Source organism: Esox lucius, chromosome 20 (assembly GCF_011004845.1).
Source record: "Esox lucius isolate fEsoLuc1 chromosome 20, fEsoLuc1.pri, whole genome shotgun sequence".
Lineage (NCBI taxonomy): Eukaryota > Metazoa > Chordata > Actinopteri > Esociformes > Esocidae > Esox > Esox lucius.
In genome coordinates, this window is record NC_047588.1 from 32833810 (window position 1) to 32860937 (window position 27128).

The 27128-nt window shown below is 41.7% G+C and overlaps 3 protein-coding genes across 8 annotated transcripts in view; 1 reads left to right on the forward strand and 2 right to left on the reverse strand.

Annotated features, from left to right (window-relative positions):
• Positions 1-332: 332 nt before the first annotated feature.
• On the reverse strand, positions 333-7027 carry LOC109614760 (mucin-2). 5 transcript variants are annotated; one of them, XM_034288827.1, is made up of 4 exons: positions 6858-7027; positions 5379-6609; positions 1570-2333; positions 333-1389 (listed from the first exon to the last, which is right to left on the reverse strand). In XM_034288827.1, exons 1-4 carry the CDS (start codon positions 6898-6900, stop codon positions 1019-1021), a joined length of 2409 nt encoding a protein of 802 aa, XP_034144718.1. In that variant the 5' UTR covers positions 6901-7027; the 3' UTR covers positions 333-1018. The 5 variants fall into 5 exon arrangements, with proteins under 5 accessions (XP_034144718.1, XP_034144716.1, XP_034144717.1 ...); XM_034288825.1 differs by having other exon boundaries at positions 1570-4165; positions 4385-6609; positions 6858-7020; XM_034288826.1 differs by having other exon boundaries at positions 1570-2430; positions 2650-6609; positions 6858-7020.
• Positions 7028-7914: 887 nt separating this feature from the next.
• rxrbb (retinoid x receptor, beta b) lies at positions 7915-22423 on the forward strand. 2 transcript variants are annotated; one of them, XM_010884578.3, is made up of 12 exons: positions 7915-8644; positions 9753-9952; positions 10162-10315; positions 10639-10818; positions 12968-12991; positions 13292-13452; positions 13879-14008; positions 15182-15308; positions 15550-15591; positions 20001-20092; positions 20363-20468; positions 20601-22423. In XM_010884578.3, the coding sequence occupies exons 2-12, from the start codon at positions 9806-9808 to the stop codon at positions 20746-20748; spliced, it is 1311 nt and encodes a 436-aa protein (XP_010882880.1). In that variant the 5' UTR covers positions 7915-8644; positions 9753-9805; the 3' UTR covers positions 20749-22423. The 2 variants fall into 2 exon arrangements, with proteins under 2 accessions (XP_010882880.1, XP_034144912.1); XM_034289021.1 differs by lacking the exon at positions 7915-8644 and adding an exon at positions 9081-9155.
• Positions 22424-26285: 3862 nt separating this feature from the next.
• The window catches only part of fhod3b (formin homology 2 domain containing 3b), a 139789-nt gene continuing 138946 nt past the window's right edge, over positions 26286-27128 (reverse strand). Inside the window, exons 27-28 of the mRNA XM_010884632.4 lie at positions 26835-27002; positions 26286-26531 (exon numbers count right to left, since the gene is read on the reverse strand). Coding sequence (XP_010882934.2) covers positions 26449-26531; positions 26835-27002 — 251 coding nt within the window. The 3' untranslated portion in view covers positions 26286-26448. The remainder of the gene's footprint in view (positions 26532-26834; positions 27003-27128) is intronic.

The window sequence follows — 27128 nt, forward strand, 5'->3', positions numbered from 1 at the left end:
ACTATAAGTGTCGTTGATCGGTAGAACAGCATGTACAATAATATTTATGAACATAAAAACATTTGTGTCATAACATTTAAATGTTTAATATACAATTTACTACTGCGTCAATTTAGCGTTTGTGGCAGACAGTTCTACAACAAGGACGTAATACAAGCTTTAATTCAACAACAAACGTAGTAGTTAATAGTTTAATAGTAGTGTGTTACTACAACTGAGATGCAATTCTACCACACAAAATGAGAAACTACTGAAGGTCCCAGAATAAAACAAGGTTAACTTTAAACCAAGTGTTTGTGAAGTCAGCATCTATGTAGGTTAGCAACAGCTCACTGGATGGTATATACAGGTGACTGAAGGTGGATGTTTCTTTGGCTGGAAGGGTGCAGACAGAAAGCGCTCTTGGATGAGACTTCCATGTGGCGGTCGGGATAAGTCAGGGAGCTGAGTAGGAAGGAGAAGGTGGGGGGGGGGGCGTCTAGGGTTGGGACTGCCTTTGACTGATGCCCTGGCCTTGTGGTCACCGGGGACAACGCCCATTGGGCCTGAGTCTTGGGTGGAGTCCATATGTAAATGAGTTACCCACCAAAAGTATAGAATATCTTATAGCGTCTTCTCATATTACTCCGGCACTTGTGACACTCGCTCATTACCCACCAAGGACTGAGTGGAAATAGGTGATAATACATAAGAGAAAGCAGGCATATATGTGTTTTTCTCTTCATAGTCATGCAAAACTGTCATGAAATATTGTTGTATTAAAAAATATATATTTACTGTTACATGATGCTGCAGAAATCCATAGATATTTGAACACTCCACAGCAACTGAGTAGGCCTTGGAACACACTGTAGCCTAACTAAAGTTTAACATGTGTAATACATTGAAGGACACCCAATCCATGACTGTCACAGGTTATCATTATTTACATTGCTTGTATTCACATCAATAAAGCAACATATTGGATTAACAGAAACAGTTCAGGAGTCCTATGAATCAGAGGTGTGCCATCCCCTCACTATGGTCCAGTACATTTGTAGCACATGAAGTTGAGCCTCTGGTTCTCCTCCAGACTAACCCAATGCTGCTGCCCAGTGGTCTCCAGAGCACCAGCAACGCCACAGTCATCCTGGCTGTTTAATCCGTCCCCCGGGGCCCAGTTCTGGTAGCAGCCCGAGGCCGGGTCAGATGTGATCCAGAACCAGAAGTGGAATTTACAGGTGAAGCGCAGGCCCACCCAGACATATGATGAGGTGGCGTTGGCGGCTTTCTTAGCCACCAAGCCCTGAAGCAGCTCTGAAGTGATTGATGCCAGGTCAATGTAGTTCTCTCTGCAGTAGCTCAGGGCCTCGTTCCATGTCATGTTCTTCTGGACTAGAATCAGATTGTCTGTGGAAGAGAAAGATATGATGCCATATAATCCATTCTCTTTTGTCTGTTCCTTCTTTTGTCGGACCCAAGGAAGAATATTTATCACCATGGTGTTCGCTCATAGGGATTCTAAGTAAATGTGTATTTTTCATGCGTGTGCACAATAAAACATCTTAGAAACAACATAGATAATGTTACCTGGAGTTAAATCTTGAATGTTTCCAGTGGGCATTACAGTGGAGACACTGACTGGCTCTCTGGTACTGAGTGGAGTAGTCCCAACTGAATATTTGGTCACATCAAGGGCAGGACTGTGTTCAGCAGTAGTCATTGGTGTTATGTTACTTTGCATTTCTGCGACTGTAGACTCAGTGGTCAGTTGAAGAGATCCATTCTCAGTAGTAGCACTTGTAGATAAATGACCAGTAGCCACTTGCTCAGTGGTATTGAATGAGGTTGGTAAAGGAGTTGAGAGGATGTTTTGAACAGTTGTATTTGCTTGGTCAGGGACTAGTTGTGCAGTATAGGTGAGCACTGTGAAATTGAATGTAGTTGGGTTTTGAACAGTTAGAGTAGTCATTGCGTCAGATTTTAGGGCTGTGGTAGAAAACTGTCCGGTTGAAACTTGCTCACTTGTATTAAATGCGGGTGTTGCCGATGTCGAGTTTACATTTGGAACAGGCACAGTAGTTGCATGCTTAGAGGTTAGCTGTCCAGTATTTAATTGTTCAATGGTCACATTTTCCGTGGTATTAGTTGTAGTTGAGGAAATGTTTTGAAAAGGAAAGCTTGCAGTGGTAGCTGCTTGTTCAGAGGTTAGCTGTTCGGTAGCTACCTGTCCAGTTGAAGCGTGTTCTGTGGAATTTAAAATTAGAGATGTTGAATGTTTGTTTTCAACAATTATTGTAGTTGATTGGCCAGAGGTCAGCTGTCCAGTGGAAACACTCTCGGTGGCATTAAATGTAGTTTGTACAGGAGTTGAGGTGGTGTTTTGAACAGGTACAGAAGTTGCTTGGTTTGTAGTTGAGATTCCAGTAGATAACTGTTCTGTTGAAACATGTTCTGTGGTATTAATGGTTGATGAAGTTAATACAGATGTTGTTGGGGTGTTTTGAATAGTTACAGGAGTTGTTTGGTCAGAGGTCAGCCGTCCAGTAGAAACGCGCTCAGTAGCATTAAATGTAGTTTGTACAGGAGTTGAGGTGGTGTTTTGAACAGGTACAGAAGTTGCTTGGTTAGTAGTTGAGATTCCAGTAGATAACTGTTCTGTTGAAACATGTTCTGTGGTATTAAGTGTTGATATAGATGGTACAGATGTTGAGAAGGGGTTTTGAACAATTGTAGTGGCTAGTTGGTCAGAGCTCAGCTGTCCAGTAGAAACGCGCTCAGTAGCATTAAATGTAGTTTGTACAGGAGTTGAGGTGGTGTTTTGAACAGGTACAGAAGTTGCTTGGTTAGTAGTTGAGATTCCAGTAGATAACTGTTCTGTTGAAACATGTTCTGTGGTATTAAGTGTTGATATAGATGGTACAGATGTTGAGAAGGGGTTTTGAACAATTGTAGTGGCTAGTTGGTCAGAGCTCAGCTGTCCAGTAGAAACACTCTCAGTAGCATTGAATGCAGTTTGTACAGGAGTTGAGGTGGTGTTTTGAACAGGTACAGAAGTTGCTTGGTTTGTAATTGAGATTCCAGTAGATAACTGTTCTGTTGAAACATGTTCTGTGGTATTAATGGTTGATGAAGTTAATACAGATGTTGTTGGGGTGTTTTGAATAGTTACAGGAGTTGTTTGGTCAGAGGTCAGCCGTCCAGTAGAAACGCGCTCAGTAGCATTAAATGTAGTTTGTACAGGAGTTGAGGTGGTGTTTTGAACAGGTACAGAAGTTGCTTGGTTAGTAGTTGAGATTCCAGTAGATAACTGTTCTGTTGAAACATGTTCTGTGGTATTAAGTGTTGATATAGATGGTACAGATGTTGAGAAGGGGTTTTGAACAATTGTAGTGGCTAGTTGGTCAGAGCTCAGCTGTCCAGTAGAAACACTCTCAGTAGCATTGAATCCAGTTTGTACAGGAGTTGAGGTGGTGTTTTGAACAGGTACAGAAGTTGCTTGGTTTGTAGTTGAGATTCCAGTAGATAACTGTTCTGTTGAAACGTGTTCTGTGGTATTAATGGTTGATGAAGTTAATACAGATGTTGTTGGGGTGTTTTGAATAGTTACATGAGTTGTTTGGTCAGAGGTCAGCCGTCCAGTAGAAACGCGCTCAGTAGCATTAAATGTAGTTTGTACAGGAGTTGAGGTGGTGTTTTGAACAGGTACAGAAGTTGCTTGGTTAGTAGTTGAGATTCCAGTAGATAACTGTTCTGTTGAAACATGTTCTGTGGTATTAAGTGTTGATATAGATGGTACAGATGTTGAGAAGGGGTTTTGAACAATTGTAGTGGCTAGTTGGTCAGAGCTCAGCTGTCCAGTAGAAACACTCTCAGTAGCATTGAATCCAGTTTGTACAGGAGTTGAGGTGGTGTTTTGAACAGGTACAGAAGTTGCTTGGTTTGTAGTTGAGATTCCAGTAGATAACTGTTCTGTTGAAACATGTTCTGTGGTATTAAGTGTTGATATAGATGGTACAGATGTTGAGAAGGGGTTTTGAACAATTGTAGTGGCTAGTTGGTCAGAGCTCAGCTGTCCAGTAGAAACACTCTCAGTAGCATTGAATGCAGTTTGTACAGGGGTTGAGGTGGTGTTTTGAACAGGTACAGAAGTTGCTTGGTTTGTAGTTGAGATTCCAGTAGATAACTGTTCTGTTGAAACGTGTTCTGTGGTATTAATGGTTGATGAAGTTAATACAGATGTTGTTGGGGTGTTTTGAATAGTTACATGAGTTGTTTGGTCAGAGGTCAGCCGTCCAGTAGAAACGCGCTCAGTAGCATTAAATGTAGTTTGTACAGGAGTTGAGGTGGTGTTTTGAACAGGTACAGAAGTTGCTTGGTTAGTAGTTGAGATTCCAGTAGATAACTGTTCTGTTGAAACATGTTCTGTGGTATTAAGTGTTGATATAGATGGTACAGATGTTGAGAAGGGGTTTTGAACAATTGTAGTGGCTAGTTGGTCAGAGCTCAGCTGTCCAGTAGAAACACTCTCAGTAGCATTGAATCCAGTTTGTACAGGAGTTGAGGTGGTGTTTTGAACAGGTACAGAAGTTGCTTGGTTAGTAGTTGAGATTCCAGTAGATAACTGTTCTGTTGAAACATGTTCTTTGGTATTAAGTGTTGATATAGATGGTACAGATGTTGAGAAGGGGTTTTGAACAATTGTAGTGGCTAGTTGGTCAGAGCTCAGCTGTCCAGTAGAAACACTCTCAGTTGCATTGAATCCAGTTTGTACAGGAGTTGAGGTGGTGTTTTGAACAGGTACAGCAGTTGCTTGGTTATTAGTTGAGATTCCAATAGTTAACTGTTCTGTTGAAACATGTTCTGTGGTTTTAAGTATTGATGTAGTTGGTACAGATGTGTTTGGGTTGTTTTGAACAGTTCTTGTAGTAGCTTGGAAAGATGTTATCTGTCCAGTAGTAACAAGCTCAGTGGTATTGACAGTTCTTGGTACTGATGCTGAAAAGGTGTCTTGAACAACTGTAGTAGCTGCTTGATCAGAAGTCAGCTGTCCAGTAGAACCAGGCTCAGTATTATTGAATATAGTTAGTAAGGGAGTAGAAGGTGTGTTTTGAACAGGTACTGTACTTCCTTGACTGGCTGTTGGGTTTTCAGTAGTTAACAGTTCTGTTAAAACATGCTCTATGGTGTTACTGATAGATGTAGTTGGTACAGATGTTGTCGGTGTGTTTTGAACAGTTCTTGCAGTAGCTTGGAGAGATGTTATCTGTCCAGTAGTAAAAATCTCAGTGGAATTGAATGTAGATTGTACAGGAGATGAGGGGGCGTTTTCAACAGTTCCAGCAGTTGCTTGGTCAGAGCTCAGCTGTATAGTAGAAACAAACGCAGTAACCTTAAATGTAGTTTGTACAGGAGTTGAGGTGGTGTTTTGAACAGGTACAGAAGTTGCTTGGTTTGTAGTTGAGATTCCAGTAGATAACTGTTCTGTTGAAACATGTTCTGTGGTATTAATGGTAGATTTCGTTGGTACAGATGTGAAGGTGTTTTGAACAAATATAGTAGCCACTTGGTTAGAGGTCAGCTGTCCAGTTGAAACTTGCTCAGGGTTATTGAATGTAGTTTGTACAGGAGTTGAAGTGGTGTTTTGAAAATATTCAGTACTTCCTTGAATGGCTATTGAACTTGTTGGGGTGTTTTGAACAATTGTAGTAATAGTTTGGTTAGAGCTCAACTTTCCACTAGAAACATACTCTGTTGCTTTGAATGTAGTTTGTACAGGAGTTGTGGTGGTGTTTTGAACAAGTACAGAAGTTGCTTGGTTAGTGGTTGAGATTCCAGTAGTTAACTGTTCAGTTGTAACAGGTTCTGTGTTATTAATGGATAATGTAGTTTGTACAGATGTTGAGAAGGGGTTTTGAACAATTGTAGTAGGTTTTTGGTCAGAGCTCAGCTGTCCAGTAGAAACACTCTCAGCGGCATTGAATGTAGTTTGTACAGGAGTTGAGGTGGTGTTTTGAACAGGTACAGAAGTTGCTTGGTTAGTAGCTGAGATTCCAATAGTTAAATGTCCTGTTGAAATTTGCTCTGTGGTAGTAATTGTTGATGTAGCTAGTACAGCTGTTGAGGGGGTGCTTTGAATAGTTACAGGAGTTGCTTGGTTAGCTGTTGAGACTTCAGTTTTTAACTGTTCAGTTGCAACGTGTTCTGTGGTATTAATGATAGATGTAGTTGGTACAGATGTTGTCTGGGTGTTTGGAATAGTTCTTGTAGTAGCTTGGTCAGAGGTCAGCTGTCCAGTAGAAACATCTGCTGTGTTATTGAGTGTAGTTGTTTTTTGAACAGGTGGAGAAGTGGACAGGTCGGATATTATGAGTCTGGTAGAGAAATCTCCGGCTGAACTTTGCTCTGTAGATGTAGCTGGTGCAGATGTTAAGTTTATATTTTCTCCATGTATGACTGCATTTGATGCAGTAGATGGTTGATCAGATGTTGGGTATTCAGTAGTTAACGGTCCAATTGTAACTTGCTCTGTGGTTCTGAATGTAGTTGGTCCAGGGTTTGCTGTAGTGTTTTGGATAGGTGCAGCAATAGATGTTTCTGTAGATGTTTTTGCAGTGAGACAACACATTCCTGTGAAATACGCGAACACCATTTGAAAGCAAGTTAATATCTCCTTGCTGTGTACCTACATTCTACACACTACAGCAAGCTTTATTATGTTCCACAACACTTAACAATTACTCTACCTCTTTCTGAAAGATTTGTATTGTAATCCCTTATACAGTTATTCCTAAATTGTACCAAGTATGCCTCAATTACCACAATTATTCCAATAAATTATTTAAATGATATTGAATACACTGGAAAAAAATACGTACCTGATAAAAACAGGAAACGCATCAATGGAGGGCTCCTTATCATGACTGTAGTCTTCAGAGTGGAGGGCTATTAAATATTGCAAACTTGAGCTCACCGTAAGGTGTTCATTAGAAATGCTCAGATCTCACCAAAACATGACACACTACGAACACTACATCGCTCTTTAGTTCTAAGTGACTGACACAGTATGACGCACCAAAGAAGTTCAAGAATGTGACTGGTCTTGTTTAATTTGGCACAGGGGAATATGTGTAGGTTCACCATTGTTGGAATGTGCCCTGATGGTGGTGTTTCAGTGTTTCAAGTTTGTGACTTGACCCGGCCATGATGGAATAAGTGAGAGGTGTGGCTATACGGACACACCTGGTGAACGTCTGTCACAATGGTGAATTAATCCGGTTCACTAAATCAGTTTGGTTTGCTCTGAAACACGTAAAGTGAACTGAATCTTTTAGCTCAGTTCTTTCGAAACATTTTGCTAAGCAAATCTTTTACATCCAATCTTTTAATTGCATCTCTATCTTTATGAACTGCGTACCACTAAGTTGTTGATTCAATCATAACACAGGATTGTCACTTAACATTATTATTTTATATTTACTATGTATTTTAGTCAATAACCAAATTTTCAGAAATAAACAGTAGAGGTATAAAGACATTACAACTGAATAAAAAATAAATTGTTTAAATGGTATACTTAAAAATACCTTTTTAAAACCTTAGCCCAATTAAAGGTGATATGTTGTAATCTTTTAATGTGAATGTAATCTGGCTGTATTGCTTAGAAAACAAAAAAAGGCTGGCAGGGACTGTAATGCAGGATATGGTCTCATAATAGAGGCAGTCAGGGACTGTAATGCAGGATATGGTCTCATATACAAAGAAAAATACATAAATTAACTCGTACTCCTGTCTACAGTCCAGCAGTGGGTGGCGGTAATGCACCGTTAACGTTGAGTGCCAAATGCGCGCGCAATCTAACCTGACGTCAGTTATTGATATTGAAATATAATGAATAGGAGTGTAAAATCCAGTAAATGAATCGTCCGTTTTTATTATATTTCTATTCAGTCTATTCTGTCTGATAGGAAAAATTCTGATAACTTGTCACAAATTTGACCCAAATGCCAAAGACCCTGAATCGGGGGCAATAATCTAGGTAGTTTACATTGAACCTGACCTTATCCTAGTGGCAGAGGAATAAGAAGTATAAAGTACTCGGCTGTGTTCACCCGTTTCGGAATGCTCCTAATTAAGACCTAAATGACCAGGTAAGGGAGTTCGTAACCATTGACCTTAATAATACATTTTATCTATCCTTTTTTTCATTGATCACTGGCTAGATATGAACTCCCTCTACATGGTCATGTAGGATAGGTCTTGATTAGAACACATCCGAGTACTTGTACTTTGTACACCTCTGACTAGTAGTAAAATTTAATTTGTTACATTTCCTTGATTTAATTTGTAAATGTGTTGCTTGCTTTCCAATGTTTCAATATGTTATAGTGTATACTGTATTAGCTTCTGAATCGAGGAAAAGAGCAAGTCAGTATACCCCTACTAGTGGATCTGGCACTTATTCTGCCCAGAAACATTGTGGCTCTAAAGACATTGGCATTGCGCCAATATGGCTTCCTTTCCGTGTAAACAACAACAGCATCAAGTGAACGGCATTTGAGTTTAGGCCTGTTACCTCGCATATTTTACTCCTCTTGGAATTCGCAGATAATATGCAACTATAAACAGATATGTAACCTACAACGATGTGCTGAAGGTGTGTATGGTGAGTATTTTCTGTTCCTTCTTGCAGCTATCTCGCTAATTTATCTTTGTAAGTCAACATTAATGTTAGTTACTAGCTAGCTATAATGTTAGCCAGCTAGCTACGCTACTACTGACTCCTTGCTGGCTAGCTTAGCTACCACCACCAAGGGATATTGAATTGGAAACTGTTAGCTAGCTACAGTAGATTAGACGTTAGCTACATAAGAAAATATGATGTGGGTTTGAGAAAAGGTTGATTGCTGGTTAGATAGAAACAGTCGATGCATGTTGTCATTTGGTATTTAATTGCATTATTATCTATTTGCAATGACAGTGTAACATAGTTGTTACATGTCTTTCAAGTTTCATTACATGCGTGTTATAGAGATTAGCTAACACAACAGCAAGCTAACGCGTCTGGACATTTACTTTACTAGTTGCCTGCATCATAAACTACGGTAGCTAGCTCGGGCGTATTAAATTAAAGGGATCTACGGTCCTTGCTGGTTCACTTGGATGAAACGAATGCTGTGAGTTTTCATAATTTATTTAGCTTACGTTGTTTAGTTAACTAATAGCAACACAGTACTATGGTAGATACAGTCAGGTGACAAAATCTTATATTTACAGCTTCTGTTGTTAGCTAGGTGGCTTACGTTATATTGTTCGCTAGCTACGGGAAGTGTTATCTTTCTTTTGCAATAATTAATGCGAGAGGCCAAATATAACATCAGCAAAAGTAGAGTGAGTCTTCATTACAAACACCGTACTGTACTTTGGACCATACTAATTCAAACTTGCTACTGTAGCTAGCATAGATTAAGAATTGAACCGTTTGTTTTGTACTGTAGGTCTTTCTAGTTTAAAATAGTTTACCTTATTAAAAATGTAAGAAGAACGTTGATCATGAAATATTTAGCTACTGTAGTAATGTAATGCAAATCATCAAACTGCAGGGACAACTGCTAACTAGCTAAACAAGTTGTTAGATTCAATACCCGTGAGTTCACTCTTAACTACAAGTGTTATTAATGTGGGTGCATTTAGCTGGACACCTCATGTAGCCTAGCAAAAAAAACACGTATAATTGGTGATGAGGAAATCATTGTCTCCTACATCCCAAACAGATTATCGTCCTTCAGACAGCTCATCTTCTTCCTCCTCTCCGCTGGGTAGCTCAATGGCCATGTCCTCACATCAGCCCACCAGTTCAGCCTCCAACAGTCCCACCAGCACCTTTGGTTCTCCTTTTTCAGTCATCAGCCCCTCACTGGGTTCTCCCGGTGTGGCTCCCTCCATGGGCTATGGACCTATTAGTAGTAACCAGGTGAGAATCCAATCCGGAGTCCTTGTATAATTTCATATTTGCCATGATCAGGTCAGGTCATTTGCTGCGCACAAAGCTGTGTACCTATATCAATCCCAGGCTGAAATATACACCTATCTTGTAAAAATCTGTCATGAATGGTAATAAATCTTGTGGTATGTAGTTCGTTTGTGGTCACTTTTTTTATTTTATTTTTTATTTGTGCCTAGATCAACTCTTCAATGTCAGTTTCGGGGATGCACTCGATCAGCAGCTCAGACGATGTCAAGCCCCCATTTGGCTTGAGGCCTATGTCTGCACATAGCCCTGGGATAATGCTCTCTCAGAAACGCATGTGTGCCATCTGTGGAGACCGCTCCTCTGGTGAGTGCTCTGCACTAAGAGCTGGGTCAGAAGAGGTGAAACATGGAGCCTGGGACTAAATCCCTGGCATTTTCTGGGAGGATAATCCTTTTTGTCAGCTGTCTTTGGCTGTTTGTCCTCACTTCTCCGCGTCAGTCTAGCCAATGCTCTTCACTGGTCTGTTTGACTGTGTGTCAGCGTTCTAACACTAAAGGCATTTGGAAATTCTGCCAATAAATTATTTAGCGAAGCTCTGCCTCCTCGCCGTATCTGCACACATCTGTCCTCACTCGTCCCCTTCCCTGGCCCCGCACGTCTCTTGTCTTTGTCTCTTCCCTGTGCAGGCAAGCACTACGGCGTGTACAGCTGTGAAGGTTGCAAGGGTTTTTTCAAACGCACGGTGCGCAAGGACCTGAGCTACACCTGCCGGGACAACAAGGAGTGTCTGGTGGACAAGCGCCAGCGCAACCGCTGCCAGTACTGCCGCTACCAGAAATGCCTGGCTATGGGCATGAAGAGGGAAGGTAAAGATGGGGGAGGGGTCCATAATTTGGTGCGTGGGCTAATGTTGTTTGGGACGCTTGCGTTTGATCAGCCGTGACTAGAGTCTACAGGAGGGGTGCTTTTGAGAAAGCAGTGTATTGATAAAAGCGAAATAAGAGGGAGGGACTGTTGAAAAATTGTTTGTAGAGAATCAACGTAGCTGAAGGCCTGGAATCATTTAATAATTGTACTTTGTTGGGTACTTGTCCTATTTCACATGTACATACAGTGCTCATAAGTTTCCATACCCCTGCAGGAATTGTGAAATTTTGGTATTGATTTTCAAAATATGACTTGTCATGCAAAGAACTGTATTTTATTCAAGGATAGTGATCATATGAAGCAATTTTTTATCACATAGTTGTTTGGCTCCTTTTTAAATCATAATGATAACAGAAATCACCCAAATGGCCCTGATCAAAGGTTTACATACCTGTGAATGATTGGCCTTGTTACAGACATACAAGGTGACACATCCTGGTGAAAATGGCAATTAAAGGTGAATTTCCCACACCTGTGGCTTTTTAAATAGTCAATGAGTTTGTTAGCTCACACGTGGATGCACTGAGCAGGCTAGATACTGAGCCATGGGGAACAGGAAAGAACTGTCAAAAGACCTGCTTAACAAGGTAAAGGAACTTTATAAAGATTGAAAGGGATATAAAAAGATCCAAAGCCTTTTAAATGCCAGTCAGTACTGTTCAATCACTTATTAAGAAGTGGAAAATTCAGGGACCTCTTGATACCAAGCCAAGGTCTGGTAGACCAAGAAAGATTTCAGCCAAAACTGCCAGAAGAATTGTTCCGGATACAAAGAAAAACCCACAGGTAACCTCAGGAGAAATACAGGCTGCCCTGGAAAAAGACGGTGTGGTTGTTTCAAGGAGCACAATATGACGATACTTGAACAAAAATGAGCTACATGGTCGAGTTGCCAGAAAGAATCCTTTACTGGGCCAATGCCACAAAAAAGCCTGGTTACAATATGCCTGACAACACCTTGACACGCCTCACAGCTTCTGGCACACTAATTTGGGATGACGAGACCAAAATAGATCTTAATGGTCACAACCATAAGCGCTATGTTTGGAGAGGGGTCAACGAGGCCTGTAGTGACCAGACTAACATCCCGACTGTGAATTGGTGGTGGCTCACTGATGTTTTGGGGATGTGAGCTCTAAAGGCACGGGGCATCTTGTGAAAATTGATGGAAAGATGAATGCAGCATGTTATCAGAAAATACTGGCAGACAATTTGCATTCTTCTGCATGAAAGCTGTGCATGGGACGCTCTTGGACTTTCCAGCACGACAATGACCCTAAGCACAAGGCCAAGTTGACCCTCTAGTGGTTAGAGCAGAAAAAGGTGAAGGTTCTGGAGTGGCCATCACAGTCTCTTGACCTTAATATCATCAAGCCACTCTGGGGTGGTCTCAAACGTGCGGTTCATGCAAGATGATCAAAGACTTTGCATGACCTGAAGGGATTTTGCCAAGACGAATGGGCAGCTATACCACCTGCAAGATTTCGGGCCCTCATAGACACTATTACAAACGAGTGCACACTGTCATTGATGCTAAAGGGAGCAATACACAGTAAGAACTAAGGGTATGCAGACTTTTGAACAGGGGTCAGTAAAAAAAAATATTTGTTGCCATGTTTTGTTTTATGATTGTGCCATTCTGTTGTCATACAATTGAATGCAAATCCAATAAGAAATAAAAGACACGTTTGGCCTGCTCGCTCATGTTTTCTTAACATATTGTACCCATTGTTACCAATTCTCCAAGGGTAGGCAAACTTTTGAGCACAACTGTAGGTGTTATCCCTAAGTGTGAGTAAAATGATTCATCATGTTGAATCTGAATAATTTAATAATTATACTTTGTTGGGTTCTTGTCCTATTTCACACAGTGTACATAAGTGTTATCCCTAAGTGTGAGCAAAATGATTCATCATGTTTAATCTGAACCTTTTGACAATATATTTTATTTGGTCATTACATGCTTTTTATTGTACATGTATAAGTATTGAACCAAACTCAGGGGAGAGAGGTACACATCAGGACCGGTTCATATAAATAACTCCTCTCCCTCTTGTTTCCTCCATTTTTTTTCCCTTCCTCCTGTAGTGGTCCAAGATGAACGTCAGAAATGTAAGGATACAGATGTGAAGAATGAAGAGATGATCAATGATATGATTGGATGTTGATTTGAGATGATTGGCACACCCTGAGAAATGATAGACCTGAATGCATTACCATTTTTATTACCAATTGGCCCCCGCATATGTCTAGCCTAACATTATTAATGATGTGCACAACCTTTTCCCCCCCCCTCAAAATCTCTTCCTGTCTTTTCTTGGCTCCCTCTGTCCTTATTAATCCTCCCCCTGTCTCTCTCTCCCTCTCCCCTTCTTTGCTTTGCGGCGTGGCCGTGTGCTTGGCCCGGTGCAGCAGTCCAGGAGGAGCGTCAGAGGAACCGGGAGCGAGAGGAGGGACTAGAGTGTAGCAGTGCTGTGAACGAGGAGATGCCCGTGGAGAAGATCTTGGAGGCCGAGACGTCCGTGGAGCAGAGAGCTGAGCTTCACTCGGATGCTGGTTCTGCGGGCAGCTCTGTGAGTGGACTGGGTTATACTGCTGACTGGAGCCTGCAACACTGTGAAAACATTTTCCAGAAACCTTGAGTGCTGGATATCCTGTTTCAAAGAGTCCACCGAGTTAACATTTTGAAATGTTGGCATAGTGTCTGAACATTTTCCATCCCTATTTAGCACTGTTTGATTGTGGTATTATTCAGAGAACAGCGTCCCCTCAACTCGTTTTTCTGTCTCTGTTTCACAACTAAGTACTCGGCTCTTGATACAACTGTGCATACATGGTAATAAACCATGATCAAGCATCCAGATGACAATAAATAATACAATAATCATGTTTACTCACACAAGATTACAGCATTATTTCAGCCTTTGGCATGTGCTGTTGTTGTGTTTTATTGCATTTTGTGGTATTTGTTCAAATGCTTTATTTGGTTTGTGTTTTAGCCTCATGACGCTGTGACAAACATCTGCCAGACTGCGGACAAGCAGCTGTTTGCACTGGTCGAGTGGGCAAAAAGGATCCCCCATTTCTCTGAGCTGCCCCTGGATGACCAGGTCATCCTTCTGCGTGCAGGTACCATTGCCATTTGGATTCATTAGATAAGATCTTCTTCATTACCTGAAGGCTTGCCATGCTGAATTGTTTTAACTGTATTCTTGGGTTATCGATCATACACTGCTCTGCGTAAGAAGAGCCAGAACACGTCAATTGGGTTTTGGTCTGTACATTGACTAGGTCATTCTGGACTGACGTTCTACTTCAGAGTGGTCTGACACTGAACATAATTCATGGCTCCTTCAGTTATGGCAGGTTGTCTAGGTTCGAAAGCAGGAATGCATCCTAACAAATATCGCCAGGACCCATGCATGACCATTTACATAGAGTATATGCTGTGGAATTCACTGTGTGGACTTTGCCAGACATAGCATGACACGTTGTCCAAAAACTCCTCTCACGCTCATCTTTCCATAGAACTTTCTCCTAGGAGTCTTGACTGATTGATTTATTGAACGGCGTGGGTCATTTTATGTCTGGCCAAAAGTGAATGCTGCGTTCCACACGATTGACTACATCAGCGGTCAAGCATGCAGCGTTCGTGTAATGTTTTGAGGTCTCCGGTCTGAACAACGTGCCCTCATAAAGAGAGCCATAATCCAAAATATACATCTACACCAGAATGGCTGACGAGCAACAAAAGGAAAAACATTTTCCTAGTTAATGTTCCGACCTAACCCCAACAGAAAAGTTGTGTCAGGACCTATGAAGAGCAGTTCATGCTACAAGAATGTTTCGTGCTACAAAGGTTACTGAATACAAGCAGCTCTGTGTAGGAAAGTTGGCCGTATGTCTCCCCAGTCATGTTAGGGACTGATATCTGCTAAAGGAAGTGTTAGGTAGCAGTCCTCTGCAGCCTGGTGGCTCACATTCCTTTTCACAATGTAAATTGAATGAGATTAGTGTGTGTTGTTCACAAATGTTTCTTAGTATTTGGTTTTGGGTGAGGATCTGAGAACAGTGAGAGGCAAATACTTTGGGTCTGTGCACGTGCGCACAGGGAGTCTCTGTAGCTAATTTTCAGACATTATCCACAGGTGGGGTGATATTTAAGCCTTTTCATAAGACCAGCTGCTAATAAAATCCCTGCCCCCTTCTATCTGTCTCATGTCTGCCTTATCTGACCATCCCTTATCTACTCTGCCCGTCTCCGTGTGTGTGTGTGTGTGTGTGTGTGTGTGTGTGTGTCAGGGTGGAACGAGCTTCTCATCGCCTCCTTCTCCCACCGCTCCATTGCTGTGAAGGACGGTGTCCTGCTAGCCTCTGAGCTGCATCGAGACAACATGCACAGTGCAGGGGTGGCGGCCATCTTTGACCGGTAGGCACTGTAGATATGTACTTGGGGGCTCGCCTCTTCTCTGTCCGTACGGATGGTGGCCATTTCAGACCAGTAGGCCACAATATTGGGACCGCGGAATTACATTCAGTTACTCAGGTACAAATCAAAGGCTCAGTTTCCTCTCGCCCATTCCTAACTGTAGCCACTAGTGGGTAAACGAGCCGTATCAGAATGAGATGTGATCATGACCTGGTAATAACAGTGGAATTGGCCCCCGCAGGGAGAGTGTGCAGAGTGCTGAGGTGGGAGCAATTTTCGACAGGTAAGATTTCTCATATTATGTCCTGTTTGACATTTTGCCCTGCTTTGTGTTCTAGCCTCTTTCTACAACGTTGTTCTCTTGTATACAGTTAATAGTTTGCCATGTTTGTTGCATAATGTAGGTCATTTGGCATTTTGGTCGCTCGCCTGGGTGGTGGTGTGTTGCCTGGGTGGTGGTGTGTTGCCTGGGTGGTGGTGTGTTGTCTGGGTGGTGGTGTGTTGTCCGGGTGGTGGTGTGTTGTCCGGGTGGTGGTGTGTTGTCCGGGTGGTGGTGTGTTGTCCGGGTGGTGGTGTGTTGTCCGGGTGGTGGTGTGTTGTCTGGGTGGTGGTGTGTTGTTCCGGGTGGTGGTGTGTTGTTCCGGGTGGTGGTGTGTTGTTCCGGGTGGTGGTGTGTTGTTCCGGGTGGTGGTGTGTTGTTCCGGGTGGTGGTGTGTTGTTCCGGGTGGTGGTGTGTTGTTCCGGGTGGTGGTGTGTTGTTCCGGGTGGTGGTGTGTTGTTCCGGGTGGTGGTGTGTTGTTCCGGGTGGTGGTGTGTTGTTCCGGGTGGTGGTGTGTTGTTCCGGGTGGTGGTGTGTTGTTCCGGGTGGTGGTGTTTCAGACCGTAGCCAGTTGTACTTCATACTGAGAATTAAACAATTCAGGATACCCTCTGGTTATTGACTTTTTTGCACTATATAGTCAAGCCTGTCTTTAAAATACATCACTGTCCCTAAATTTGAATAGCATTTAAGTACTTTATAGATATAATAGACAAAAATATATAAAATATACAGTTAGGTCTGGAAATAATTGGACACTTGACACAGGTTTTGTTGTTTTGTCTGTTTACCAAAATACAGCTCCGGACAAAAGTAAGACACCACTGCACCTTTTTCTTTCCTTTCCAAAAAACTTGAAAAGGAATGTTTTGAGTGTGGAACAGAAGTGTTCAATTTGCAGTGGTCTCTTCATTTTAACCCTTCTGTTCCTCACTCAAAACCTTCCTTTTGAACTTTTTTGCAAAGGAAAGAAAAAGGTGCAGTGTTCTCTTAATTTTTTCCGGAGCTTTATATTCAAGTTACAGTTGAGTAATGAATATGGGCTTAAAGCAGGGGTGGGCAATATATTTCACTGGGGGGCCACACTGAAAATGCCAGAGAGCATCGTGGGCCAAATAACTTTTTTTAACCAACATGCCTAAAAAACACAACATGGCTAACTTGGTTAACTTGCATATTATATTTATGCATATTTATTTTCCATGCAACACCGTTTTCATAATTGAACTTAATTTACTTTAACAATGTTTTTTTAAAAATTATTTTCTGTTAACAACTGTTATTATGGCAGGCAAAAGCCTAAACAATCCCTTATTAGGGTTATTACTCAACAGAAATGCCTTAACACTTAACTTTCAACTCAACAGAGTAAGCTACATTACATAAGGTATAGTGTATAACAGTTATTAGGGCACACTTCTGAAGATTTTCATTCAAAGCAAATGTTGGTATAATTGCGTCATCTAACTTCATACAGTATATTTGTTTGTACTACGTGCTTTTAACGACAGCGATTCCAGCAGCCCAGACCCAAGAAATGTACTTTAGGACTATTCACTCAATATGAACAGGAGAGCCTCGTATGGGCGTTGACAAGTGAGGTGAAGTCAGGAGTAATTTCTGCGGAAGCAGTGTGCGGTTCTGCGGAAGCAGTGTGCGGTTCTGCGGAAGCAGTGTGCGGTTCTGCGGAAGCAGTGTGCGGTTCTGCGGAAGCAGTGTGCGGTTCTGCGGAAGCAATGTGCGGTTCTGCTGAAGAAGTTTGCGGTGCTGTTGAAGCAGTTTGCGGTGCTGCTGAAGAAGTGTGCAGTACTGTTGCAAGATGTTCATCAGTGAGGCTGCACCTGCCCTTGGACTTGTTGAATTGTAGCATCGGGTGACAGTTTTTGTATTTCGCTGCATGCTTGCTCTGGAAGTGCCTCTGCAAATTGTACTCTTTAAAAACTGTGACGTTAGCTTAACATATGAAGCAAGTTGCTTTACCTGCGACATATGCAAATACATCTTTTCCTTCAATAGTTTTTTAAATGAAGATGAGATGAGAGCGAGTTTTTTAAATACCCTGCTTTCGTTATCCACTTTTTTAGGCTCATTTCCAGAGACCGCTAGCCATCAATTGCGTATAGTACGTACAAATTATATCTTTCGCGCGTGGATTGTTGTGCTGGTCCCTACGCCTTGTTTCAACTTAAAGGTATTTTAAACAGACAGTATGATACTGCTGTAATTATTAATGGTAGTGCCACGGGACGCAACAGTAAATAAAGTAACATAATCTGCAGACCTTGTCAGATATTTTTTATTTTGTATTATTGTAAAGGTTTTGGATTTATCACGGGCCGGATAGAATGGCTCAATGGGCCTGAGGCCTTTTCTTGCCCAGGTCTGGCTTAAAGGGTCTCAGCTTTAATTTGAGGGTATTCACATCCAAATTGGGGGAAGGGTTTAGGTATTAAAGCTTGTTATATGCAGCCCCCTCTTTTTCAAGGGACCAAAAGTATTTGGACAACTGACTCAAAAGCTGTTTCATGGACAGGTGTGGGCTATTTCTTCGTTATTTCTTCATCAGTTAAACAGGTGAAAGGTCTGGGGTTGATTCCAGGTGTGGCATAAGCATTTGGAAGCTGTTGTTGTGAACCCACAACATGCAGTCAAAGGAGCTCTCAATGCAAGTGAAACAGGCCATCCTTCAGAGAGATCGCAGCAACATTAGGAGTGGCCAAATCAACAGTTTGGTACATTCTGAGAAAAAAAAGAACGCACTGGTGAGCTCTGCAACACAAAAAGGCCTGGATGTCCACAGAAGACAACTGGTGGATGATTGTAGGATCCTTTCCATGGTAAAGAAAAACCCCTTCACAACATCCAGCCAAGTGAAGAACACTCTCCAGGAGGTAGGCATATCATTATCCAATTCTACCATGAAGAGAAGACCTCAAATAAAAAGAGCGAATACAGAGGGTTCACCACAAGGTGCAAACCATTCATAAGCCTCAAGAATTGAATGGCCAGATTAGACTTTCAGTTCTGGAATAACATTCTTTAGACAGATGAAACTAAGATCAACCTGTACCAGAATGATGGGAAGAAAAATTTATGGAGAAGGCTTGGAACAGCATATGATCCAAAGCACACCACATCATCTGTAAAACACGGTGGAGGCAGTGTGATGGCATGGGCATGCATGGCTTCCAATGGCACTGGGTCACTAGTGTTTATTGATGTGACAGAAGCAGCCGGATAAATTCAGAAGTGTATAGGGATATATTGTCTGCTCAGATTCAGCCAAATTCAGCGAAGTTGATTGGACGGCATTTCACTTTACAGATGGACAATGACCCAAAGCATACTGCGAAATATTCTGCAATGGCCGAGTCGATCACCTGATCTCAAACCAATTGAGCATGCATTTCACTTGACAAAAAATAAGGCCGAAAGGCCCATGCACAAACAACGGAAGACAGAAAGGACTGGCAAAACATCGCAACGGAGGGAACCCAGTGTTTGGTGATGTCCCTGTGTTCCTGACTTCAAGCAGTCATTGCCTGCAAAGCATTGTCGACAAAGTATTAAAAATGAACATTTTATTTATGATTTGTGTTAATTTGTCCAATTGCATTTGATAACATGTATGATAATGGCTGCAATTCCTAAATGTTTCATACAATATTTTTGTTCAATATTTTTGTTCCTTGAATTAAAGCTGAATGTCCGCACTTCAGTTGCATCTCGGTTGTTGGTTCATTTCAAATCCATTGTAGTGGCAACATTTTGTCAGTGTCCCAATATTTGCAGACCTAACTGAAGCAATATTTATATAGCAAGTTTATATTAGGTTTTAAAGATGATTATAGTTTATATTTGGCTGAACATTCCATTCCAGTTACGGTATTGGCAGAATAGATAAGTTGTTGTATTGCTAGTCAAATGTATACGTATTTTGTTTGTACATGAGATGTTGTTTGATACTTCCAGCTATTAGGGATTATGTATGATTTGTTGAAACATTTGTGCAGCAAAATTTGACAGCCGGATGAAAAACCTGAGAGGGTTTATTACTTTCCCCTGTAAATGCTGGCTTATCGCTCTGGCTAGTTGATATTCTTGTCAACTGTATGTTGCTGTAGGACGATTTCTGTGGTTACTGGTTGTGTAGTTGACAGTGTTGAGTGTGCCATGTCCCATATCTCTCCCAGAAACACCCAGCTGCACCAAACATCAGGTTTTAATGGCATTTCCTTCTAACACCTTGAGTTTGTCAAGCCCCTCCCCCCGCCCCCCATCTCAAGTACATTTTCAACTGTCCCTTAAAGTGTGTGTGGGGTAGACATCTTACTGTTTTGGTTGGTTTTCACCTCTCCTCTGGCCTTCTGTAGGGTTCTCACTGAGCTGGTCAGCAAGATGAGGGACATGCAAATGGACAAGACCGAGCTGGGCTGCCTCCGAGCCATCGTCCTCTTCAACCCAGGTACCCCCATTATTCTACACTTAGAACGGCAACGGCCACGCTGGGAAGGGATGGCGCGTGCCGTCAGCGGGATTAGTCCTGGGTTCTATTCGTAGACCCGGTGCCTGAGGCCTGCTTAGGCAGGAAGAACCCAAGCATGAAGAACCCTCTCTTGCACCTGCAGTGGTGTGTGTGGGGGGTGTGTGGGTGGGTGTGTGTGTGTGTGTGTGTGTGAAAGGGAGATGTTAGTGACTCTTTGGTTGCGTGGGGTGTGCCCGCTTGTCCCCTCAGATGCGAAAGGTCTGTCCAACACCGGGGAGGTGGAGCTGCTGAGGGAGAAGGTCTACGCCTCACTGGAATCCTACTGCAAGCAGAAGTACCCTGAGCAGCAGGGAAGGTGTGGCCACGCTGTACTCTTAATACCTCGAGCATGTTAATGCTGTAACTAGAAACGTCCTGTGGTTAAAACGGTGTGTCATACCTCATAATGTAACTTCATGTTATCCTGTTGTGTCGTCCCCCCCGCCAGGTTTGCTAAGCTCCTTCTCCGGTTGCCAGCCCTGCGTTCTATTGGCTTGAAGTGTCTGGAGCACCTGTTCTTTTTCAAGCTCATTGGTGACACCCCTATCGACACGTTCCTTATGGAAATGCTTGAAGCGCCTCATCAGTTGGCGTAAAGGTGGGATGAATGGGGGAAGAGTGGAGGGGATTGGAGGGGAGTTTTGTGGACGGGGTTGGGTGGCTTGGCTCGGGGAATTTGCTGGAGTGGGACTGCACTTTTAGTTCTTTTGGGAAATTCCGCAATTTGTCTCACTGCTGTCTGGGTTATGCTTTTTGGGGCACCACTGAATTTTCTCGTTAAGAACATACATACCCAAGACTTGCCATGATCTACAGGTTGGTGCTATATATTAATATAACTTCATGAATAACTGAGCTAAGGAAATAAATAAATACAAGTATTTTTAAAAATTGGAACCTTTAGTTCCCTTACTCTGGCTTATCGAAGCTCAAATTTGGGTACACCTTTTTATATAAACATGTTAATGCTTTGTAGACCAACCCCGAATAATAATGTACATGTCCCTCCCTGTGGGGTCCCAGTAACATGTTTTTAAACTGAAGGGAACCTGGGAAAGGGCGTGATGGAACAAGGCTGCAATTTGACCTTTTTATCATTCGTAATTCGAAAAGCCTTTTTGAAGAAAAAAAAAGAGACATTAGATTGTCAAATCTTGGGAAAGTACGTTACTGTACTGAGAACTGTTTGTCCCGCGTGTCTGGCGTCTAGTTGTGGTGTTTTTGTATCTCCGATGATCAGAAAGCAACGCGTTAACACAAAGACAAATCGATTAGATGAATCATAACCGGACATGGGCAGACTTGTACTGACTGTGTTGAGTATGGACTAGCTTTATTTGTCTAGCAATATGCTGTTAGCGTTGTTTATCTCAGCTGTCTTGTGAATTGTAATCACTTTGCAGGTTAAAAGATCAAGCTGCATAGCACACTTGCTTTTTACAATTTTAAACCATACTATACTAGTCATCAAATGTCTGGCCAGCAAACGGTTGTGTTTCTACTTTTGGTGCTATACAACAGACATTTACCATTATTCATTGCAGCCATACACCAAACTGCACACATAGGGGAAATTATGCAAGGAAACAAAAAAAAAAAAAACCTGTACTTTTGTAAATGTAGCAATACAAAATGAATACGTATGCTCTCTTTCTGCTTGTCAACCTTTCTGTTCTGGGGTTTTTATAAAGTTAATCATTGTCTGTTGGAAAGGGAATACTCCAAAATGTAATTTATCTAAACAATTGTACGGTACTGTGCAAAGATAATTGTTCAGGGAAAAAACTATATATTGATAGGTTTGAATAATGAGATCAGGAGACAAACAAATGATGTAATAATTGATATGTATGTGCCCTCTATTAGTTCTCAATTGTAAAGAACAGATAATGTCTTAGGATGCACTGGATTCCCTAAGAGTCACATTCAGCTAAATCTTTTCCATCTTGTTTTAGGCATTTTTGGTGCTTTCTTTCATAGCTGTGTTTCCTGTTTTGTAGCTAGTTGATGTTCATCCTCTCCTTTGTCCCTGCTTACGGTTAATTTAAAACACCAGACCGTAATCACATTTAAAGATATCACTTGTGGGCATAGAAATATTAAACAAGACCAAATATGAGTTTTGTATGATGATCGTGTGTAAACACCAGAACAAGTGTATTGGTTTATGTGTCATTAACCTGCATAATCTCTGAAGCCGTTCAAGATCCGTGCAGATGAGTGTTTTGCAGCATAGCTAGTGTGGACTGAAAATAAAGAGGTTTAACTTTTCTTGTCTGTTTAATGTTTCTTTATGGTTTGAATTAGGTATCAGCTTCTCACACAAAATAATCATGAATGCTTTTGAGGTGTTACGAGGATTTAAGTCTCTTGGTTTTATTTTCTGAATGAGGTGAAATGCTGCCTTTGCCTTCTGAACTTGGTGGGCTGCAGTTCTAGACAGTCACCACCAGAGGGAATGTGCACCCCGACACAAGCTTCACTCACGCCGGGTTGAAGTAGGAAACTCAGGAATGTCCGACGTACTTAACGGGCTGTTGTTTATCTTGACTTGTGCCACGTACAGTGAATAAAAGTCCCACCAGCAAGTGAATAGCTATTTCTATTGTGCTTCACAGCCTCGCCTGCTGGTTAGCTTTGTAGCATACTGGATGTGTTGTGGACAATTCAAGTGGAGGCTGTAGAATGAGGTTAAATCCAAGGGATCTGGGTTACTTTCAAATGTTAAAATGTGCATTTTGCATTGAATTATGATGGTGACCGTATGTCGGTGACGTGAAAGGGTAAAAACCTCACTAACCATTTTTATATTTTCTGAAAGTAAACCGACCTTTTGAGGACAATGGTGTATTACCCTGTACTATTACCCTGTACTGCCACCCTGCAGTTAATGGACGAGGGTCCAAGCTACTGGTAGTCATTCCAGATTTGCTACATTGCTCAGATTTAAGAACGAGAGGAGTTCAATAAGTAGAATTCACACTGTTGCTGAACGTTTCTTGTAAGAGCCTTTTTATTGCAAATTTTTTTTGTTGTTGTTGAGTACATACAGTTTGCAAGAGAAGCTCACTGAGTCTGGATGTGCTTGTGTCCAAGTCCCACACTGACGTCGTATGGCACAGGCAGCATGGGTGCGATGGAACTCGATTATCCAATCAGAATGAAGGTCCGTTCTAAATGACACCCTATTCCCTAAGTGGTTCACACATTTTGGAGCCCCATGGGCCCTATTAAGAAAAGAAAGTCACGCTGCACTGTAGGCAGTAGGGTGCCATTCGGGTCGCAGGCATGTTTTGTTGAGTGCAATGCGTTCAAAGGCTGTTGAGGGTTCAATAGGAGAACCAGGTGGTTACGACGATTCACTCCCGTCTGTCCTGATGTTTCAAGTCATGTGCAGAGTCAAAATAATAAAACACTTACAAACACTAACGCCTCTGAGCGTCCAAATCAAAACGAGTCTCCCTTTAGCGTGACACCACGTCTGACACCACATCTGTAGAATGGCTTGGTTCACTTAAATTACCATTTCCATAGAATAACACTGCTTTTTTTAATACCTATAATACACTATTCTATACAATATTCCAACAAATAAAGACAAACATTATGACATTTACATCATTTTACATAATTCTTCCTTCCATTATTACTTTATATGTATTGTTTTTTTTTGTTTTTTTTTTATGTTTTTATTGTACAATACTCAAAAGTACCATCTGAGAAACGGGCTGAAAGAATATACTTTCTCACTCAATGTTCTAGTTTTTCCTTAAGAAATACATGCTACAAAATGGTGTATAAGGTGCTGGATTATTTCTTACCAAGTTGCCTGCAAGTTCCATGAGAGTGACATAAGCATTTGACTATTATTTTGTGGCGTGGCTTGTGTTGCTGCTTGCGAATATTCCTTCAATTTAAGTCCGCAATGGCTATGTTTCATCACAGTGAATGTTTGTGTAGATTCACTGACAACGCTCAACACAATTCCAAATGTAAACTGGAATTATGCACTTAAAAAAACTAGCTAGCTAGCTATGTAACCACTACACCTCAAGAAAAGTTAACAGTGTAGGAAAATTCAGATGGACTGTATGCCCTAATTCTACATTAAGGCAAATGGAAAGAGCTAAAATCTTTTGTTACATAACTGCTCAAAAAAAAAATATTATCCATACAAGACAATCAGCTAAAACTTTAGTTGACTAAGGTTTTTCTAATGTTTTCAAGACAAGTAATGGAACGTTATAGTAAAATGTATTTATCTAGGAACAAATTGATACAGTAAGTCACAGCTGTTGAATTGACCGATGGAAATCCTTTCATCACACAGTAACGTTTTCTGTAACAAATTCTGTAACAAATATCTCCCTGAACACGACTGAATAAAATGACTTGTCTATTAAAGGCACTCATTCAGTTAAAGCTCATGACATTTCTGTGAACCAATATTTCTCACTCTAACATTTTGTTACTCCTAAAGGTTGCCTTTCACACAGTGTAAATAATACTCCGTGTCAGTTCCATCACCTGACAGTAAGCATGCCAGCCTCAACCATAGATAAAACGTCCGGCAGAAAACAATGGCAGAAGCTTGCCTAACACAGTTGTCATGCTTGCAGTGAATGTGTAATTGGTAGGCCTATAAGCTAAACGTTTTATGTTGAAGTTAGACCTATAGGTCAAAGCTGTAACATTGATAAAGCAAGATTTACAGACATCAATTGGTCTGGACCCAGTAGCAAACCCCCCCCCCCCCCCCCCCCCCCCCCTCTGTACGCAATCTCCAGACTTTTCTCACCAAAACTGATGCCACTGATGTCCATTATTTTAGATGTTTTGTTTTTGTTGAGTCTAGCAATTAAACTGTATGAAGCAAATTGTATTTTCAACTTAACACAAAATCCAGTTTGTTCCATTCATTGGTATAACATCCAACTAAATCAACAACATACAACATATTTGACAAACTTTGTTTCAAAAGTCAATGGCATCTGTTCAATGTTTTCTTCTTTGAAAGTAGACTGTATAGTCAAAGGGTTTAGGGTGTTATTGCTGGTTTCATCTGGTGTGTGTTCTCTTAAATCAAATATCTGAGTGGCGTGTCAGTGTGTGTCAAGGATTTCACATTCCTTTGCTCAAAATATCCAAATTCTTAATCCAGTGCAAATATTCCTTCTCTGAGCACTTTCTCATATATTAAAGTACTTAAAAAAAAGAAAAACTACCACAGTAGTACAGTTAGTAGAACAAAACAATAGTCTGTGGACACAGCCATTTCAATAAAGAAATAAAGAAAACATTAACAGTTATTTTTTTCATGATAAAACATACTCATTAGTGGGAATAAGTAGCACTGATGCTAATGTCTTTAGCATTAATGCTAACATCTTTACTAAAAAATTCACAACCCTTTGGGGTTTAAATGCAAGGCCATGATTCAAGCACTCATGTGTTCCTCCCTTTAAAAGTACTAACTCTAAAAGCCTTAAAACAGGTTTCTTGGACACAGATAAAGCCTAGTTCGGGACTAAAACATACAGCCTAATGCAGATTCACCACTGATCGAGATTTTTTTAGTCCAGAACTAGGCATAATCTTTGACAATGAAACTGGCCCTTAATTCTTTCTTTTAGTCATAGGGTGAATCTCAATTGATGAAAAGGTTAGATGGGAGCAACCTTGGATCTACAACTCTAATGCCTTGTGTAGAAAGGTGGGAATTGATGCAAAGAAACAATTGAGATTTACCTCAAGTCTTGTGGTCACTTTGATACCTCTTTAAGACTTACATTTGGAGTTGGAGATGTTCCTGAATGAGCTCAGTCTTGCATTCAAACGGCAGGAGAAACATCTCTGATTGGAGCAATGTGATTAAGAAGCACTCAAGCTGACACAGCAGCTTGAAGTATAATGGGTTGGAGGCTGCCACCTGTGTGTGTGCGTGGGGTGTGTGTATGTGTGTGGAGCTGGACCAGTGAACTCCTTTAATAGCCCCTGAATTATTACCACTTTGCCCACTTCCCTGGATTACTACCATATTCATTTTTGCCACTTCCTGACCATTGTTTATATGACCATCTCCACCAAGTGGCAGACTGTGTCAAAGCTACCTGCACAAATCGGAGAATAACTGTGAGCTAGAGTCATCATAAAGCTGAACCAGGGGAAAGACCAAGCTAAGCAATGGTGCAGCAGTGCACTGGCTGGCTGGTTGAGCAGAGTTCAGGGGTCAGTGAAGGGCAGGGTGGAGGGAGGGTTTCCCAGGTGTCCGTCTGTGCTGCCGGATTCAGTTCATCCTACACAGCCATCTCTGAACCACTAGATAACCCCAAGGCGTTAGCCTCCTCTGGCGTCAGACCATTTTTCAGTGTCCTTCTCACTGTGGAGAGGGAGGACAGGGAAAGAGAAGAAACAGGAGTCATTCTGTGGTTTGACATAGAGGAATTGTCTTATGGCATTCGAATGGTGGAATCAGTGTCTCCTAGGACAGCAGAGTCCCTGCCCATTTTCCAAAAACGTCTGAAACCCTATCTAAAATAACTCCACATTTTCTACTTATTCCCTCGTGATTCTTTTTAATCGTCCAGCAGGGATTTTTCTTTGATGGGAATTTTGGGTGAGTTACAGAATTCAGCTAAACGAATCAGGATGTCAAGGGAGGAGCCGGACCACTGCGACTCACATGACTTGCGGTTGGCTCGGGACCTCTTCCGCTCACGGGGCTCCGTCCGCGTCCTGGGCCCCTGAGTGGCTGACCTGACGATGCGCTCCATGATCTCGTCTGCGGTGTCCGTCTCTGTGCAATTGACCGGGTCATCAATCACCGATGAACCCCACGGACCCGCACGGCCTATCATGCCAGGATGAAAGAGAAGATCCATGTCAACCTCCGATGTCGTGGTGAGCAAATGGTCCTTCAGAAGCTGGCTTTTCAAATGTACAGTGCCTCCACTTAGTAAAGACGAGACAAAAATGA

Bases quoted from the DNA above. Each gene is read 5' to 3' on its own strand.
- rxrbb (XM_010884578.3), top strand. From the start codon at position 9,806: ATGGCCATGTCCTCACATCAGCCCACCAGTTCAGCCTCCAACAGTCCC. The intron at 15,592-20,000 runs GTAAGATTTCTC...GGCCTTCTGTAG, and splicing joins GTGGGAGCAATTTTCGACAG to GGTTCTCACTGAGCTGGTCA. The intron at 20,469-20,600 runs GTGTGGCCACGC...CCCCCCCGCCAG, and splicing joins TACCCTGAGCAGCAGGGAAG to GTTTGCTAAGCTCCTTCTCC.
- LOC109614760 (XM_029115598.2), bottom strand. From the start codon at position 6,900: ATGATAAGGAGCCCTCCATTGATGCGTTTCCTGTTTTTATCAG. The intron at 6,610-6,857 runs GTACGTATTTTT...CGTATTTCACAG, and splicing joins GCGTTTCCTGTTTTTATCAG to GAATGTGTTGTCTCACTGCA. The intron at 1,390-1,569 runs GTAACATTATCT...TCTCTTCCACAG, and splicing joins CATTCAAGATTTAACTCCAG to ACAATCTGATTCTAGTCCAG.